The sequence below is a fragment of the Rhinopithecus bieti genome, unplaced genomic scaffold (assembly GCF_001698545.2).
Source record: "Rhinopithecus bieti isolate Rb0 unplaced genomic scaffold, ASM169854v2 scaffold_50350, whole genome shotgun sequence".
NCBI classification, from domain to species: Eukaryota; Metazoa; Chordata; class Mammalia; order Primates; family Cercopithecidae; genus Rhinopithecus; species Rhinopithecus bieti.
Window position 1 is genome coordinate 557,371 of NW_016820258.1, and position 21,149 is coordinate 578,519.

The window sequence follows — 21,149 nt, forward strand, 5'->3', positions numbered from 1 at the left end:
TGGGAGATCCACTGCTCTCTTCAATGCTGTCAGACAGAGTCGTTTGTGTCTGCAGAGGTTTCTGCTGCTTTGTTGTTGTTGTTGTTGTTTAGCTGTGCCCTGTCCCCAGACGTGGAGTCTACAGAGACAGGCAGGCCTCCTTGAGCTGCTGTGAGCTCCACCCAGTTCGAGCTTCCCAGTGGCTTTGTTTACCTACTTAAGCCTCAGCAATGGCGGGCGCCCCTCCCCCAGCCTCGCTGCTGCCTTGCCCTTAGATCACAGACTGCTGTGCTAGCAATGAGGGAGGCTCTGTGGGAGTGGGACCCTCCCGGCCAGATGTGGGATATAATCTCCTGATGTGCCCAATTGCTAAGACCCTTGGTAAAGCACAGTATTGGGGTGGGAGTTACCCAATTTTCCAGGTGTTGTGTGCCTCAGTTCCCCTGGCTAGGAAAACGGATTCCCTTCCCCTTGTGCTTCCCAGGTGAGGCGATGCCTCTCCCTGCCTCAGCTCTCGCTGGTTGGGCTGCAGCAGCTGACCAGCACCGATTGTCCGGCACTCCCTAGTGAGATAAACCCAGTACCTCAGCTGAAAATGCAGAAATCACCTGTCTTCTGTGTCACTCGCACTGGGAGCTGGAGACTGGAGCTGTTCCTATTCGGCCATCTTGCTCTGCCCCCTGAATATCTTTTATTCACCAGCACTCATTTAATTCCTGCAATTATTCTGTGAGGTAGAAACTAACTTTATTTTATAAAAGAGGAAACTATGATAAAGAAAGCTAGGAACATATCCAAGTTTACACAGCTGGCATTACAGAGCTGGACTGGAACACAGAACACAAAGATAATGTGAATCCATTTATTTTATGATATGTCACCATCACTTTCAAAATAAACATCAAGTCTAGGCTCTTTTTGGAGTGGTACTCCAGAAACTAATAATGTTGGTTCCCTGTTAAGTGATGTAGATGCTGCCCCAGAATGTCCTGAATAATTGTTTATGTATATTATATAAACATCCTCATTTGGGCTTTTTCTCACTCAATACCAAATTTTAAGTGGCCCAAAGTCACAACCACTCATTCAAATTCTCCTGTTCTATGAGTAATTACCATAACAATTGAATGAGAAATGGACAAAAGTAAAAGATTTTCAGTGTAAAACTCCTGGTTTATTTAAAGCCATAATTGACGTTTCTAGTAGCAAATGATCACTATTGATTTTCTGAGTTACTATAATTTCACGATATTTAATGCTAGAAGTCAATATTTTAGAAAGTTGCTGACAGGTGACATTATTTGTGATACTGGTATAAAAATAGTCTGATTATCCAACTTCTGCTGCTACAAGTTAAATATAAAAGTTAAATCTATCTATCTGAAATAAATGAACAAAATGCTACCAAGTAAATTATCCAACATGCTTATGAGACATATCATGATTGCTGACATATTTTTAATGGTGAAAACAAAAAAGCAACAGAATAACAAGAATGAATTCACTGCTGCTGTTTTTCAATATTCATTTGATAAGAAAACAATATGAATGACTAACCTATGAAATAGGTAAGTGAAGACATTTTCTGTTAAGCATTTTCCATTCCCCCATCACATCTTCAAAAGTAACCACTGAAGGCAAAACGTGGCATAGAAAATTAGTGCTAATAAAATAAATACTAATACAATCAGCATCAAGCCTAAATACATTTCATTTTAGGCTGGCTTACAAAAATTTGAATTGTGTCATCTGAAAATTAGCTGATGTTGACAGGTGATAAAAGAAATACAAATGTTTAGATGTATGACTTAATTATAAATAACCCCAGATAGTTTGGGGGTAGTAAAGTATATGTGTACTTTATGCTAGGTTATAATAGACATTTAAATAATTGTATTCATTTGAATATTACATTTTGTACAGAATTTTATAACAATATAGAGTTAAATAAATCAACTAAGAATAAGGGTCTGTGGAATGCTTTTCCAGTGGATTCTGTCAGGTGAAAAATATTTGCAAGCACTATAAAACCAGAGTAACAAATATTCAAACACAGTTTTCTAATTTAAATACATATCTCATATGGCATTTTAGAATCTAGATTATATTTTGGTAAGAAGAAGACAATAAAAAAAATCACAAGTCACTGGAAATTTACAACTAGTTTTCCAACAACAGTTTTAAGAGATGAGTTAAAGTAGGTACCATATGCACTTGTTAGTTTTGTGTCTGCATTTATTGTTATTAGTATAACCCAGAGTGGAAGAAAAGATCAGCAATCAAGATTATCAAAGTAGATAATGCTCAGAAGCCTAAACAAGAGAAAGCAAGAACTTGCTCAACCACGAACTCTCAGAGCTGCAGAATATGCCACATGTTGGATGCTCTCCACCTCTCCTTCAGTCTTATCGTTCACGAAGAAGTGGTCATTTGATTGTTTTTTTCTTTTCATCAAACTTAAGAGGCCCGCAAGAGGCTAGATAACTTTAGTTTCCCAAATGGAAAATTTCCACACCAGCAGAAGCATCTTAGATCCAGGTAAGAATTTGCCACCATATATGCCCAAGTTAAACATCACTCTTCAGTGAAGCAAATTGACTACATTTTAGGCAACAAATCAAGAAGACTGGCGGTTGCCACTGGATATTTCTTGCAATCATATGATATTTGGTTCTGCAGTTAAGTTTAACTTTGAGAAAATTAGTTCTTAAACTTCAAGTTAGAGCTTGAGTGACAACATAAAATAATCATCATTTTAAAAGCAAACTAAATTATATGATTTGAAGCAATTACTTAAAAATATTGAATGGTATAATGAGGCTGATATTTACATTTCATTTTCTATTTGCTGCTTCTTTTCATAAATGTAACCAAGTAATATTTCTATCTTCACAAAGACATAAAGTAAAACCTGGGCTGGGGGTTAAGGAGTGAAGTGCACGTGAATGAATCCTTGCTAAATGGCCTTTTTGTAATGTAATGTAAGAGCTTAGTTCATGCATTTACATTTGGTTACATAACAAGAGTCTGACAAAATCATTGCTGGGAAGGCTGATAGATCCTATGGGGATAACTGTTATCTGAGGATTGAACTCTGTATTTTGCTTGTAGTAGCAGCTGCACTATAATAATAGTACTGAAGGAATCTAAGGAAAATCCCCAGAAGACCACTCCTATAGAGACAGCCAAAATACAGATCTCAGCTGTGGGGAGGGTCCTCCGTCCCTCCTGCCTCATGAGTTATGCTGTTGGAGAGCCCAAGAATCCTTGGGTGATACACCTAAATTTGCCAGCTAGGGATGGCGAAGTGGGATGGGGTCATTGCTACAGGTCTACATGATAAACCACAGCATGGTAAACCTGCAAATAGCTGTCATCTGAGAGAGTCATGTCAACACCAGCAACCTTTCTGAGAGAACTAACTACCCCTTAAAATAACTTTCACTTCAGGACTGACTTGACTGAATTGTGTTTGTTCAGGAATGTATGAGGCTCTGCCCTGTTGTTACAAGTTTCTATAGATCCAGAAATATACTTTAAATGAGGTCCTTTATACTTGTTCTAGTGCCACAGGTTTTTCTCAGAACTAAGGACAGAGTGTTCAACTCTTTGAGGAGCTACTTTATTAGTCTATTGAGTTCCGTTGGCCTGAAGGCTAGTTTTGTAGCCATAATGGGAGAAGCAGATTTCTCCACTTGGTTTCCACTGCATTATAGAAATGTCAGCTGAAAATATCACATGGTAGTTTACCTTTTGCAGTTGATATAATTTTGATATTTTGACCAGTAACTATGTGTTTCTGGAAGATATGACATCTCTGACCAATAACAACATCCTGAATTGTTGTATTTTGCAACTGATGACTTGTCACTCAGTCAAATTAAACACAGCAAAGGCCACAGTAGGGTCATTAAAGAAGAAAAGTGGGTTTTTAGAAAATGATTATATACTCAGTTTTCCACAAAAACTTAAAGTACAAGGTAGATTGACTTTCTTCAGAAAATAAATCATGTTGTGAGTAATCCAAGACTCTCATGCTGTTGTCACACCAATGTGAGTGTTTCATAGACTTTTCTTGTTTAACTCTAATCTAGAAATAAAGTGAACTACAAGACCTTAATTATTTATCTCATGAAAAAATATATGTGGTTCTGGGTCAGAATACATAGCATGTTGACATTGAAAAGCTCAAAATTTAATATACAGTAAATAATAAAGCAGAACACCATTTTTATTTGGTTGGTGTCATGTAATTACTTTTGCACCAATCAAAATAACATAAGGGTTATTACATGAATCTTATATCTGACTATAAATCATCTAAATTGGGATTCTCATTCAAGGTATGTACTGTCTTTTCTGTTTGATGCTTTATTTTTTTCTAATATATTTCAATCATTCTACAAACATATTTCTACCTTGTAGTGAAATTGACTATTTAAATGCAACAGTTAATAGATATGAGGAACTAGAAGGAAAATCCTTGAAGCCAAATATGGTGAATAGTTTTCTAATGCCTTGTAGCCTGTGAGAATCTATTTATTATTGAGCTATACCTACTATATATATAAACTATCAAAACAACTACTAAGACTTTAGTGTATTTGTGACTTTAAATTACAGAGAATATATCTGTTTTCACTTATTCACTACTTATTCCTACAGGTAAAATCCCACTTAATAAATCAGGAATATGTATAAAGGAAACATTTATTTAAAGACATGGCCTTCCAATGACTGTTATTCTAAAGCAAAAATGTCCAAGGGATTTCTAAGAAAAGACGTTCACCTTAAAAATAGTCATCATTTAATGAAATTATCTCCAAAAGTGTGGTTATTATAAAGCCATTCTTTTTTCTTTCTCAGTTCTGTGAGGAAAAGTAATTATCATGTAGTTTGTAACGTGTAATTTGTCTTATAATTATAATAGATGCTCATTCTCTCTATAAACACTTATTGAAAAAGCAAGTAACTGGTCACTGCTAAGAAAGCAAAATACAGGCAATACTGTCTAATTTGAGATTATTCTCCTTTCTAGCTCTCCTGGCCATCCAATTCCATATATACATTTGATGTATACAAGAGTTATTAAACAAAAGAATGGTACTGTTTTCGTTTTATTTAAAAACAAAACTAGATTTTGAAATGAAAAGGATTCAAATGATTATCTGAGGGAAAAGTACTTTGAATAGAAAGTTGTAAATTTGTAAAACAATGATTGCTAAAATATTTTCACTATCAAATGACTTTCAGTAATTATTTATTATAATAGAATATTAACATGTAAAATTAACCACTTAGAATTTAGTTCTGTAAGAAGGTTACTTTAAATGACAGCACTTAGATTAGTAGGCTGGCATCTGCCATTGTTCCCTCAAGATCCACTGTCCACCCTTATCCACCTGCTCTGGACTTCGGGAGACTGAGGCTTATAGGCTTCCTCCATCATACTGGCTCTCAATTTGGTTTGGCTAGTGGAGTCCAGTAGGAGAGCTGAAGGCTGGAGGATAGTGGGGTGGAGGTGTTTATTGCCCTGGCTCCCCCTTTTTGTGCTTATCTTGGGCTGACTGTCTCCAGCCTTCGCCACACAGTTTTCTCTGCCTCTGAGTCTGGTAATTATGTGGTGTTTAAGGAGTCTGCTGTAACCTGACCTGGGATACTGCACAATCCCTGTGGTTTTCTTATACATTGCCCATACTTTTTAAACTATGCTTTTATTAAACTCTTTGAAATTATTCCAGTTTTAGTATGCCATCTCTTTTCTGTGGGATCCTGACTTTTACAGTTAGTTGTTCTAATTTATTCCTTCAGGAAAAAATTCCACTGATAAACCAGGTGTACATATAAACAAAGTATTTATTTAAATAATTGGATACTTAGTGAATGATTTCACAATATAAAAATATAATGCTTTATAAATGTTTAAATCATTTCCATGTCAATCAAACAAATTTAACTAGAAATATCTATTAATACCATCCAAATAAGTGTTAGAAAGATTTTGGCAAATCATTAATATAATTTACTCTACCTTAATTGAAACAAAATTGTTAGTTATATCTATAAAATATTATTAAATTGCTTATAGGGAATGCCAAAACAAGTTAAATATTTCTATTTCAAAACCATTTTCAGGAATACAATTTATTTTTACAGATGTGACATGTGAAAAGAGATATTTACCTTTTCACCAGTTTCTCCTTTGCTGCCTTCAAAACCTTGCTCTCCCTGTAGAAGAGGAATAAAATGTATATAGTAATAAAAATGATGCTTACAACACATGCAATTTTACAATAAAATGATGTTTCTAATAATTAAAATCAATAATTATAAATAACCATTTCTAACATGTAAGCTCTAAACCAATGTTAAGTCACATAAGATTTAAATATTTCTAAATACTAAAGCAACCATTTTCTAAGTTATAAGCTACAGCTTCACTACTTCCAAGGCAATTTGATCTTGATAAGCCTGAATTTTCTCAAGTATAAAATAAGTATGATAATACTATCTTCCTCAATGGTTTGATTTGAGAATTTGACGCATCCTCATAGTGTCTGGCAAAGACTGTTAGCCATTCTTCTTAGTATTACTATTTATTTTACTAGATTCAGTGGAAATAGCCTTCTTAGAAAGCTGACTCCTATGGAATACCATTCTGATGAGTATCTCATGATGAATGAGTTCAGGTTTGAACCCTTGGGTTCTGGCTCTACCTTCGACACCAGTGCTATGCTTTTTCCTGTCCACTATCCTGGCTCAGTCACAGAAAGAAGATTGGTGCTTGGAGGGCTGTTGGCTCTCAATCAGCATATTTATACTAAAAGGTGTACGTCTCCCTTTCTTCATCTACACCCTCTCTGATCTGACAAGCTTGTTTCTGCCTTTAACTGATGTTTCATTCACACACTCAACAAAAGTTCATTGAGTCAGGCACTCATGACAACATAGCCAGCAAGTGAATGTTGGGAACGGGTCATGTGCATCTCTCCACCCTTGGGGGGCCTTAAGCATAAGAAGCATTTAGTAAGCATTTCCTGAGTGCACAGAGACAGGAGATAGAGGGTTTCTGATCTCTAGATTTTTTCTGTAATGCCTCAACAAGTTGACCCTTGGTATATAAAATTTATACTAATTATATGAAAAGGAATGCCAGCTTTTTACTATATAGAAATGTGGATGCATATATACATACATATTTAGTCTGTATGTTATTTTATATATATACCCACATAATTGCATATATGTATATGATTATATAATTAAATAGTATACATAATTAGATAATATAATTAGATGATTAAGTAATATGTGTGTAAGTGTGTGTGTTACATGCATTTAATAAAATAATTATTTTTGCTTCATTTACCCCCTAAAAGTTACCAGGAAAGAATATATGTCAGTTGTTAGGTATTGCTTTTTACCACTTAATGCATGGTCTATATTTTTTTCTACCATTTTTCCTAAAATATAGACTTTAACTTGATCTGTTAATTCAAGCTGACATTGAAGCTGCTAAACGCCTCCAATACATCAGTCACAATGTCAGCATGATGCAGCCACCACAAACAGCTGCTGGAAAGTCCAAAACTATTTCCCAGCAGATAAATCTGCACATCCCTTGGCTTGCAACTCGACTCGCAGATGCAGCACATGCTGTATCAGTGGGTTTTGTCTAGAGCTGCTGTGAAGAAATTCAGAAGCTTGCCATTTCATTGCTGCCAGTTCAATCTTATTATCTTTACTGGGCCAAGTAAATAAATTCTTGAACACAATCTGTAACTATAAATAAGTGCATATCTTTTAAAATGGTATTTTCAGCTATAGAGAAAAATCTACATGCATAGTAACTTGTGATATGTTGCTGCCAAAACCTGTAAAACATCTCCAGAGTGTAGAAGTGATATGCTTGGCTTTGGTGGGCATCTAATATTACATCAGTAATGCTCTCTCCTGTGGCGGGATTATCTGGATGGTATCACGACAGCTGGCCCCACCTGAAGTGGCTCCCCATCCCTCCAAGAAACTGGAATATAATGGTCTCTGTGTTTGCAGTAATGCTTGTCACAGATAACCATGCTTCTTCCCAGAAGAAGAAAGTAGCCCTTGCACAGTAGAGGGGCACAAAGAAAGTTCCCCTTGGTAAAGAGAAAGACACCAGGCACAGAAAGAGGCAGGTTGGCCCATGCAAAAATCCTTACTTATTAGGAATCCCTTGTTCTGAAAGAAAAATATGTTTGAAGAGATAGTTGTCTACAGCATCATTGTAATATTTAATATTTTATGTCATTGTAACTATTATGTTTAGTTCTATCTGGGATATAAAAAAAAGAAGATAAGCAAGAGGTAACCAAAACCAGTCAAAGGAAGTACAATTTGTTCTATTGTACATTTTAGACTCTGACTAATAAAAGCAGAAACGTTTCTAGAGCAGCTATGTACACTTCCACGTTCCCCAGAAAGCACTATCATTTAGTTCTTTGGAGAAGCATCTTACTAAAGCTCTGTGAAAAAGCTTTCTCCTAGAATGGTCCCTTCAAGAGGGGATTGCTTCCACGAGTTCTCTTTGAAAAGACATTCATAGCTTTCTAAAAGTCTTTGAGTGAATTCAGCTTAATCAAATAAAATTTCAGAATATTATATGCAAATGTATTTTTAACATGTTAAAATTCTTAACTCAGATGAAACATTCAGCAACTCTTTACCTTTTGACCAGGTAATCCTGGAGCACCATGTAAACCATTTTCACCCTAAAAGAAGTACACAGAATAATGCTTATGATCCATAAAGATATATGAACATAGATGTTTTTGTGGTCTTTAACAAATAGTTCTAGTGTTGTGGGGAAAGGTAGCCTAATGTGGAATATCCATCATGCATAGGGACTTTCCATCTATTCCTTATTTCCCAAATCCAGGACTGTAACCTCAATTTTTAAAATAGGGAAATGGAGGCTCTGAGAGGTTTGGCAACATGTCAAAGGTCACCCAACTAGTAACTTACCTGAGATTGAGACTGAGGTCCCCTACAGCCTCTGTTGTTTCCACATGTTATTTAGTATCTCATTTCATTTTCTCTCTTTGAAACTTCTGGGAATAATATTGAAGTCTGACATCGTGCTTTCTATGGGCCAAGCACTGCTGTTCTGACAACAAAACTATCAGGCAGATAATACTGCCTCAATGACCTTCTTACAGGTCATTGCACAGTAATAGGCAGTAGACTTGGAATTTGAGCCCAAACACTTCAACTCTGCATACCTTGCTGTCTCCCTACACTGTCTTTGGAAAAAGATTTAAATCTGGCTTTAAGTGACTTCTTGTCTAAAATCAGAATTTTTTCTCACTATATATATTATATATATACGTGTGCGTGTGTGTGTGTGTATTCTTATACATGTACAAGCATGTTTTACTTTCTTACCCACATCTGCTGATTGCCATTAGATCAATTTTGAATACATACCCAATGCCATTTAACATAAAGCAATTACTTGGAAGACTTTTTAGTTCTTTCTATTCATCTGGTTTCTGTCTTGGGTAGAAAGACAGATGCCTATCAGTTTCCATTGCTGGAATTCTGGGGTCATCTCTTTGAAAAGTCTGATTTGTAAACATCACACAGACTAGAATGAGATACTCCTGGGAGGATGTGCTTATTCTCAATGGAGTTATAGGAATTTTCCTTCTTATAGGAATTTACTTTGGCTTCTGAGTTTCCAGGTTTAGACAGCTCAAAATACACTAACAATTTCATGGAACTGCTTTATTTCTATCAAATATTTACAATTAATTTATAAGATAACAGTTTTTAAACATTCCTTAGAAAGCAATTAGTTATCATTTATTTGAATTATTTAAGCAAAATTCAAAATCTATGAAGAAAATTCATATCTTTAAACTTTAAAATAGCAATATTCTGTCTAAATCTAAGGAGATTTTCATTATTTCATTAATTAACACACTTTAAAGAAAGTTTTAGTGGTTCTTACCAGAGATGTACAGCTACATACATGCACACGTATTATTTTAAAGACCGAGGTTTTTCTTATATTAGATTAAATTATCAAAGTATTCTACAGCATAACGGCTATCATCACAATATATAGTAAACACTAAAGTAAAACTTTGCTGCTAAATGTAATTAAATGTTAGAGAATCAACAAAATATAATCGACTTACCTATATAATAAATACATTTCTATCATTAAACAAATTGTTATAGTTTGAGACCTCACGCATCACACAACTCCATTAGAAACTTCCAATATCATTTGATAAAGTGACTTAATGTGTGAAAACACATTAAGTATTTGGTGCCAGGAAACAGTCTTGGAAATGAAGCTCCTGTTACTCATCACAGAAGTATGTCCACTTGTCCATAAGGAGCAGATTATTTTCATCAGTTGATCCAATATAATGTTTTATATCATATTACTAGTTACACATGATCATGAGATATGGCATATTATCCATTAAAGTATGCCAATATGGTATACACTGCCAAAAATACTTTTTTGGGAAAAAAAGGTGTGATGGTACCTCCTCTTCTTCTTTGCTCATGGCCCACTCATGCACCAGGTGCTCTAAGTACTGGCACTCAAAGTCCTACCCTGCCATATGTCAGGTTAGGGTTACACCTAGATGCACTGTTAATTGGGTACCAAAACTCTCTAAAGCTGTGATATTGAGAATATGTCTTTAATGGACACTGGTTTTATGATTGTTGTAATTAAAATACTGTGTGTTCCTGTGGCCAGCATTAAATGGTCTCTGCTCTTTCTTGACTTAATGTATTTTATAAACATAATTCTAGACTCAATGATAACTCAGTGGACATCACTGATGATCTCATAGGAAATGTGTTTATCTAAAACCTAACTTATGTCAACAGAAGAAGCCTTTCTTTATGCTCCCTCTGACACCCAGGTTTAAAGTTCTAGGTGCCACAAGCACTTTGAGGGCAAATTTAATTCTATTCATAAAATAAATATCCTCCTAAAATTACTGGAAGGTATACATTAGTTTTCTTTTCTGAACTCCCGCTGTCTCTCCTTCCTCAAAATTTCAGTCCAAGGAAGAAATAAGATGCTTCTTCTTTGGCTTCCGATCAATACTTTAGTTCATTATTGAAAGAAAATCACAATAAATGATTCCCATAGAAACGATAACTTTCAAAACCTATTTCTGAGGAATGTTTTTTCGTTATAGGGTTTTCTATGAAAGGACTTGTATTCCTTTCAGGTACAAATTCAAACTACAGGAAGACAAGTTAATAAATATGTGTAATATAAAGCAGGCGAAATCTAACGTTGCTGCTGATAGTATCATTGCCTGCGTTATTACTATGATACGTAGCATGTCTTTAACTTCACAGGACAACCAAAAAGTAGTCTTTCCAAAATTCAAAATAACCTCTTTGAGAAGTTTTTAGGACAAAGTTAGGTGAAGTTTAGGGTCAGCTGGTTGCTTTCTGAAAAACTGATCACAGGATTTAATTTTACCTCCTTGTAATCACTGCCTATTTTTCAATAGTAAGCACAGCTAGTCATAAACTATAAATTGTTATTAGTTTTCTTGATTCTTTTGACATTGGAAGCAATGTATTTCTTATTGTGTGGGAAATATATATTGTCTGGAGGACATTTGATTAAAAAAAAAATCACATTCCTTAGGGCTATAGTTTGCAAACCTAGTACTAATGAGACCAAGCAAATAAAGATAAAGCAAGCAGGTAAACAAAAAATTTGCAAATAACTAGCCTTTGACTAGTTTTGCGGTGATTTTTTTTTTTAACAGTTAGGCATTTAGCCTTTGATTAAAACGTCTGAGATCCTATTATAATATTTCTGCATTGAAAAAATTGACCTATCGTTTTACTTAGAGCATAGTTTTCTAGGAGCATAACCCTCTATATGAATTTAATGTCCACTTGAAATATATCAATACTTCCCCTTTAATTAGTTCATATTTATTAAAAGAAAGTTTACTTAAGTTGAATATTGCATGAAATAACCAGAAGAAATATCCTAAGTGGAATATGCCAGGATTCTAGGACTAAAACCAATAAAACAGGCAGAAAAAAGTAAATAGGATTTTGATTTTGTGTATTACTAAGGTGACTTCTACATGACTGACTATAGTCCTGCTTTATTCAGCCATCATCTTTAGAAATTGAAATATTTTATGGTTCTTAAACTGTTGGCAGTCCATTAAATGTTTCAGGAAATTTTTAAAAACCTATATATTTTTATTTTTTTCAGATATCCAGTTTGAGTCCTTTTATTTCAAGGGGAGAATTTTTTCCTTCTATATTTTGGGACTTCATTATAAGAAATAAATTACCAAGTTAAAAAATATATACATAGCATAGAGTTTAAAATCTCAAACTTTTTGAATTCTTTATATTTGTTGAATCCTTAATGCAGCTAATCCATGGGGATATTTTAATCACATTAATGCTCAGAATAAGGCCAATTTATAACTTTAATCTTAAATGAATGAGATCCTATTATTATTTATTCTTATGAGTCAATACATGTCTTGATCATAGTAATGTATGTATGGGTGGCTAGTGGTAGCTAACTCAACATCTACTCTCTTAAAATCTACTATCCTGAGTGTGTATACATATGTGTGTACATAGGTATATACAGGTGCATATGTCTAGAAAACAAGCAGGATGGGCATTCTTAAATATAAGGGCAAATGTAAATTCATACATTTATGTATAACAGCTCTACCAAAGAATCTGATGAGGCACCGATTCTATTTAAAGCTTAAAGTCAAGTACTTTTGCTGCTTAATTTGCACGGTGGAGAGCAAAGAAAAAAAAAATTCACTGTGTGGTTACTGAATAAATGCTTTCTGAACCCAAATTAACCTTCCCCATATTTTGCCCATCAGTCTTATTTCTTCTGTCTGCAATTACACAGAAAAAATAAATGTTATAGGTCTTATACATGACATCCCTTGTGCCACTATCAAGCCTTCTATTCAGTAAACCACTCATTTTTCAAATGATAGTTTGGAGTCTCTTAATACTATGGTCCCTGTTCTCTGGGCACACACTGGTCAGTCATGTCTTAAAATGTGGCACTCAGAACTCAGCACATCATTCCAGAAATGGTCTTACTCACACAGAATAGAGAACAAGATCATCTCTCTCTCTCTCACTTTCTCTCTCTCTCTCTCTCTCTCTCTCTCTCTCTCTCTCTCTCTCACACACACACACACACACACACACACACACTTTGCTCTGGATACTATACAGTTTTGTACTTCTATTAATACAACTTGCTTTTGTTAAAAACTAAATTGCTTACATGTGCTACATTTGCAATCAACTACAACCCTTAAGTTTTCCTGTCAAAGGGATGTTATTTTACAATCCTTTTCAAATTAATTAAATACAAGTTGTACTAAGAGTTGTTCAAATAAAAAACAAAAGAAAACCCAAGTAATTTTGAAATGTCTTGGAGAGGTAAAAGTTTCTTCCTATACATAGCAAAGCTAGGGAATTAAGCCTTAGTCAATGTTGTAGAACCCACTACAAAATCTGGGCTCCTATGTAACTGTGATGATTTTCTCAAAGTGTCAGCACAAGTGTTTGGGCTTTTCACTGTATTGTGAGACTAACTGTAAGACAGTTTTTTTTAAAAAAACTTGAAACTTCATAAAAATACTACAGAAATACTTATTTAATGTGAATCATCTACTGAAATATCTGAAGTATAGTGATTGACATCTGAATAGAGGATTCTAACAAGTGAAAGATGATTTAAGACCTAAAGAGAAGGACAGTGTCATCAATCAGCTCTTAATTGAGGACAATGAGATAGCAGTAACTGCAAACTATTTCCTGCCTGGAGTATCCCTCGTGATGAGTACTTTATAGGTCTAGTCCATATCAGTTACTTCTACTGGACCTTAAACGCATGGAAGCCATTGGTTACTTATCTCTAGCTCTGAAGTAAATGGTTATGAAGATATGGAGAATGAACACACCCTAACAATGTTGTAAGAAAGTTGGGAGATCGTCAAATCTAGTTTGGATAAACAGAAAGCAATATAACTTAAATATTTGTGTTTGAGAGAGAGGGAAGAGCATATTTTCTCCATGAGAAAATGGCAAGCAAATTCTGGAGATGCACACACTTCTATTATATTTAATTCTAGGAAGAAATACCTGTAAACTTTATTGTGCAGAGAAGAAATTCCCTTGTTTCCCTAAATTATGCTTCTGTAGAAAGTATGAAGGACTTTCATGAGAGTGTTGCTGGCATTGGGGGCCTTTCCCAATCTTTCCTCAGCAAAGTTTTCTAACAGTCATTCTCTATTTCTCTTACCTATTTCTGGTTTGGGGCTAAGTCCTTGAATTCTGAACAACTCAACAAACACTTACCCAGAATCAGCCAGGTACCATATGTTGGGTCAGTTGCTGGGATTAGAGATGAGACAGACCCCAAGTCCTTCTATTCCAGGAGCTCACATTTTAGCAGGGTGTATAGACACACACTATATTGGTGCTATAAATTAAGTGCTATGTGAGTAGAGTGGATAAGCTGTAATTTTGCCTGGTGACCCAGCAGAATTCATGGAAAAAATGCATGTGTTTTGAGTTTAATAATCTGAAAATGCAGTGATGGAGATAGAAAAGAAAGACACCAATCATCTGTGATTGTCTGCTCAAATCTTCCAGTCTTCCCTAACAGGTTCATTCAATACCTTACACTGACTTTGGCAGTCTCTGATGTGTCTGACTAAAAGCTCCTTTAGATAGAGCCACTCTAAGGAAACTCTAATATCTAAAATCATAGATGTCTTTATAAAATACCAGTTATATCTTTAAATCCACTGTTCAGTATCTCAGCAATCTACACCAAGAATAAAATAATTAGCCACTAAACTACGCAGAGAAACAGAGAGTGTGTGAGCTTTCTTATGGCAATATTTAATATTTATGTGCTGGAAGCTGGTAGTACATTAAACCAAATAGGAACATTAGCAGACTAGGTTCTTGAAATCTGGCTGTTTAACAAATAAAAGTCAAGTGCCTGGTTGCCAGATACGCGGCATGTGTTGAGCTTGTCATCCATCTGTTGTGTTCCCTGCCAACTGCTCTACTTGGGGTGTGAGTGGAAGGCATTAGAAGGGAATAAGAAACCATTAAGAAATAAAATCAACTGCAGAGTGAACAAGTTTCTTTTTCTTTTTCCGGTCCTTCTATTACCTTTGTCCTTCTTATGTTTCTGCTTATTTTAGTGCTGTATTGTATCAATATATGTTTATAGACAAGACAGTTAAATGACAATTATTCCATATAAAAGCAACAATTTTTCACTGATAATTCAAGTTTTATTCTCGTACCTTTAACAAGTGAAGCCAACAAGTAGGCTTACAAAACTGTTTTCTTTGTGGTCATTTTTTCTATGCATACTATTTATGATTAAAAGTTCCATCCTGTGTGTAGATTTGTCTATACCTTCACTCATTAGAGAATTTTCCAAATTACACAGATATACAGGTGATTCTCTGCTTAAGAGGTATTTTTCTCTAAAGTAGAGATCACTCTTGTTTTATAAAGCCTAACAATTTCATAGGCAGGAAGTATTCCATTGTCAGAATAAAGCTAATTTGTCTTTTTTTCCTCCTCATTTAATGGTCTCAATTTCTATAATAAATTGTCACATGCCATTAGGCATTTTAAATTATGTTTTAAACTTAGGAAGTCTAAAATTAAGCTTAATTCGGAATGTCCACAGAAAAATTAGGTGAGGCTAGAAATATAGAGAGGAAGCCAAATGGCTTAAAAATTCTCTAGCTTTTATACTACATGCCTGTAAGTTTCTGAGTCTCTGAAGCATTAATGTACATCTGGACCAGCACTGTTAGAAAGTTCATTATCATTCACAACAATGACTGGTCTTGTCTGCACTTACATAAACTGTAACAGCATCTGCCTTTATTTTCTGAAGCTGCAGTCTTCTCATAAAATGTCTTTTTAGGGAAAATCAAGATTCAAAGATCATAGTCATTTCATTTTCCAGCAGAAAAGAAATACAAAGACTGTTAGGGAACAATGGATCTGCTCATTCAGTCTCATCTCACTGCAGTGACGGAGGGCTTCAGAGTTTATGGGGAAAAGTCCCATCATACAAAGCATATCCTCATATAATGACAATAGTTAGTCCAGCTATTTTTAAGACACGCAGCTTGGCCACTCTCTCATCATATTATCAGATGTACTTCTTAAGTGCCTTAATGCATACAGCTTTTTTTACTTCCAGAAGGTTGATTTATTTTATATTTTTATAAAGTCATGGTACTAAGTTAAACATTTTTGGTTTTGATAAATTATATATATATATATATTTATTTGGTGGAGAATGTAAAGAAAAAAATTTCTACATTAGGTGTTGCATTAAGGTTAATCTGGAGAGTGGCCATGATTGAGCTGCCTGGACGTGGGCATGCAGGGTAGATTAAGAATCTCCAGAGAGTCAAGCATGGAAAGTTTGAAAACACACTTCAAATGTCATCTGTACTTGGAAACCAAGCAAATTTTTTTTCCGTAATAATTATTTTAGAAGGTAAAGCTAAACAAAACCCTCTCATTCGGTGAAAAACCATATGCATAACGATTTTTTTATATATATATACTTTAAATTCTAGGGTACATGTGCTCAACATGCAGGTTTGTTACATATGTATACATGTGCCATGTTGGTGTGCTGCACCCATGAACTCATCATTTACATTAGGTATATCTCCTAATGCTATCCCTCCCCACCTCCCCACAATAGGACCCGGTGTGTGATGATCCCCTTCCTGTGTCCAAGTGATCTCATTGTTCAATTCCCACCTATGAGTGAGAACATGCGGTATTTGGTTTTCTGTTCTTGCGATAGTTTGTTGAGAATGATGGTTTCCAGCTGCATCCATGTCCCTACAAAGGACACAAACTCATCCTTTTTTATGGCTGCATAGTATTCCATGGTGTATATGTGCCACATTTTCTTAATCCAGTCTGTCACTGATGGACATTTGGGTTGATTCCAAATCTTTGCCATTGTGAATTGCATAATGATTCTTAATAGGTGAATGCAATCTTATGAAGGTGGAGGAGTCAGAATCTCTAGGGTCAGATACAGTTTAAAAGGGGTCCATGGATTTAAAGGGAAGAGACACAGACAGCCCTCCTTGGAGCAGAATGTCCAAAGCAAACTGCAGTTCACTCACTAAATTGGTAGGCAAACAAATTTAAGATCTAATTCAGACCTGCTTGTGTAGATGAAATCTGAGTATTTGAGGAGCTATCCGGATGAGGTAATATGGCAAAGAGGCAAGAGCTATGGATTTCCATGGATAGAGGTTCAAATCCTGACTTTACTATTTTTTTTTTTTCCTCTCTGTCTCTAGATCTGTTTCCTAATCTGAGAAATAGTGACAATAAATCTTACCTCACAGGGGTGTTGTAGGGATTGAATGAAATAATGTGAAGAAGGCTCCTGATAGCATTTAGCATATAACTCTTATTGAGTAAATGGCTGCTATTATTACTATTGTAAAAGTTTATATTCTTGTACGTATTTATATTAAGTGAGGAATTCATTGGTTTTCTAACATCTAGTTTGTTTTAAGAGGTCAAGGTTACATAAGATACGTGACTTTAACATTTTCCTGTAAATATATTTTGAATAAATAATATAAATTCAATAAGTTTGCTTCTTGGCCTTTTGGCTAAGATGAAGTGTATAAATTCCTTCAAATAAGTTCTAATTTGGTCCCACAGTAAGGCTAGAATAATAGAATCATCAAACTGTTTATTGTTAAATTATATCTGTTGTTTACCAAATATTTATATATCAGGTGCTGACCCTTTTATGAATAATCTTGTTTAATCCTTAAGATAAAGCTAGAAGTAGATGTAATATAATTCCATTTTATAAAAGAGAAAACTGACATGTAGAGAGACCAAGTGTCATGCTCTAAATTAGAGAGTAAGATTTTGAGCTGGAATTCAAATCCAGGCAGTCTAACTCTGAGTATTTAACATTAGCATGGTAAAGTAATGATGGTTATGATTTACTTCATACTTACTCCAAGGGGAGAAAAATTGACTTAGTAAAAGTTTTCCTATTAAAATAAGCATTTTAGGGCAAATTTAAAGTAATTTAGTAGATAGAATATGGGTTTTAGCATAAATTAGGCTCTATGTTCAATTTTTATTGTCACATTATTAGGATAAGATTACTGGACAATAATTATTCCTATTTAGAAAAAAATCCCCACTTCTCGAGAAATATATCTGTTTACATACATAAGTGAAGTATGAAATGAGGCAATTTTTTGTTTGAAGTATTCAGGTAATGAAAACAAACGGTTTGAGTGTTACATTTGGGGGCAAAGTGGGCAAAATTTGCTCATAGTGTCCAAATCTTCATCTCATTTTCCTACTTCATACTATGAGGATGGAAGGTGGGAACATGTGTGTTTGTGTGTGTGTGTGTGTGTGTGTATGGCTGCATGCATGTGATCTTATGCTTAGAGTCATTCACTTCTCTTGGAAATAGAACCATCCAGTTTACTCAATGTGATTGACAGAGGCTTCTGTCCATCCAAGTTTACCAGAAGTCGCCAGCTACCGAATAACACTGCTACACAGAATTGATTTTCTTAAATGAACTCATAACAGAACACTTACCAAATCTCTTAGGCAAAATCATAGCTATTCTTAATAAATATAAAGGGGACAGTTATTTTTCTGCAATGTTTAACAGTAAGACTTTATTAGATTAGAGCTAATATTAGATTAAGAATGCCTACTGCAAGTCTGTACTAGGTGATAAGTATTACAATTACAAAAGAACATAACCAAATGCTATACTTCATCCTCAGGGTCCTCATGACTCCATATTCCATAAATACCATTTGTAAAATTGTGTTTTTTAGTGTACTATTTTTCTCCTTGGTCTCAGAGGAAAAATGCCACCACAGTATACTAATACATTGTTCAGAGTCTTGACTTAAAAAAATTTATTGCTATTACCTAACTAAATTTCAAAGTGTAGGTTTATTTTAGAATAATGTGATTTATATGCAAATCACTTAATTTATTGCAGTATGACATTGATGTAAGTGTAAAGTATAGTTAATGTACAAATTAATACTTCATACTGCTCAGAATATGCTTCACTCCATTAATATAAATCAGTTTCCTAGCTTCAATACTAACGTTAGAAAAAAACTTCACTTGAGAATATTAGACCTGAGATATATGTTCTATGGTATTGTACATATGTTTTTGATCCAAGTGAGGCAGTTAAACAACTCATCTTAGTTATTTATTTTTAAACAGTACTCTTAAGTACTCCGAATTTTATGTAAAACAAAACAAAACAAAGAATTATAACTGCTGACAAACAGAGTCAAAGTTAAGGGGATGCTGGATAAGTTACTCTGGAAGATGCACATATTTCACATTGAGGCAAATGTGGAATACAAAGCCCTGAGGTGACCCACATGTTAAGAACTGATCATTTTCTTTGGAAATTTACTTAGAAAATCTGACAAACTATTTTCTTGTAAAATAACAGAAATATTTCACCTCAAACATAAACCTCACGAGTATGATTTTAAAATTTTGAAATTAAAAATTTTTTTTTTACAGCTTATTAACCCACTGTTAGATAATGTTAGTAACTTTCTTGTTTTCATTTTGTATACATTCGTTAGAATTATTTTAAATCAGTGGTAACCTGTGGATTATAGAAGTGAGAAAAACACTCTTGAGGTGGCATTTGTTTCACTCAAGAGTGTCACACCCCTTTAACAGCTACATGAAGTGACAAGTTAGAAGCATAGCTGGCACTACCAGGGACTGAGACCTTGGGAAGAGAAAATGGTCAAAGACTCAGTGCTTCTATAGGTATTGGAAAGATATTAACCACTAAGTAGGGTCTCTGATGATGTGTGCATCAGGGAACCAAGGGCAAAATGTAATCTGCCACCATATTTAGCACAACTGGAAGTTACGTGAATTCTCTAATTGTCTGTGAGACCCCTTAAGAGCAACTCAAGTAAATTAGACCCAGAAGAAAACTGCCTGAAGAAATATGAGAGAGCATTTGCCAGGACAAGTTTGCCGTGGTTTTAGAACACCATAAAAACAGCTGCTTCTTTCCGATATTAGCTTCTTGAGTTCGCTGGGAACACAGACACACTCATTAATTGATATCGCTATACCCTCTCCGTCACCATTTTGACCAAATGGGCACCAAGGGCTGAGGATCTCGGTTTTCAGAATGACTTCGTCTAACTAGATTATCAGTATATTCCTTTATATTCACTAAAGTTTTACTTTAAGTGAAATATAAGATGGATCATTACACAAGATTCTTTCTACAAAAGTGGACTTCTGGGACAAGAAAAAAAATCTTTAGTTCTGAGTAGTGCCTGTCTCTGCATACTGACTTGCTCCAGTTCCTTTGTGTTGCCCCAAATGTCCTCTCTTTTCTAAGAAACTCTCTTTTTTTTTCCAGAGAATTTCTCGGCTTGCATACTTAACTTTCTAGATTTATTTTCTTACTATCATGGCCCTGGATTGCAATTCATTTGATCAACTTTTGACAGGATTGATTCTACTGAATGCTTCATCTAGTCCTTACATTGTCAGTCTGTGGACATCACCTTTTCAGGAGTTGAGAACCTGTTCCACAGCCAATCAGTAGCAGTTTGCACCTGGTTGTCCTACATAAGGATCCAAGGGATGTCATTTTGGAGTGTTAAAATTAATGCTATTTTATACCAATCTTGATAAATTCTGTTTTAAAGTAATCAAAGGGAATGCTATCCTGCTGTGCCATAATTTATTATGCAAATGTATATGAGTCTCACGTTACATCCCACAATAAAGTCAAGCAATCTGTTTTATAGTTCAAGCACTTCAGTGATTCTGCATGTGTCTTAAAAAAGATTCCCGTGTTCAGAATAATTCAAAAACTCCTAATGATCTGAAATCTAAACAATCAGATTATTGTGATGCATTTTAGAGACTGGTAGAATAAGGGCACAAGGAAAATTTGGATTGGAGCATCTCTTTAGGTGACTCTAGAGAAAATATATTTTAAAACAATTAGACCTTTTTTTTTTTTTTTTTTTTTTTTTTTT

At 34.7% G+C, this 21,149-nt stretch overlaps 1 protein-coding gene across 1 annotated transcript in view; it reads right to left on the reverse strand.

The window, feature by feature from the left end:
- Window positions 1-21,149, reverse strand: part of COL19A1 (collagen type XIX alpha 1 chain) — a 342,793-nt gene that overhangs the window by 242,109 nt on the left and 79,535 nt on the right. Inside the window, 2 exon segments of the mRNA XM_017859765.1 lie at window positions 6,163-6,207; window positions 8,685-8,729. Coding sequence (XP_017715254.1) covers window positions 6,163-6,207; window positions 8,685-8,729 — 90 coding nt within the window.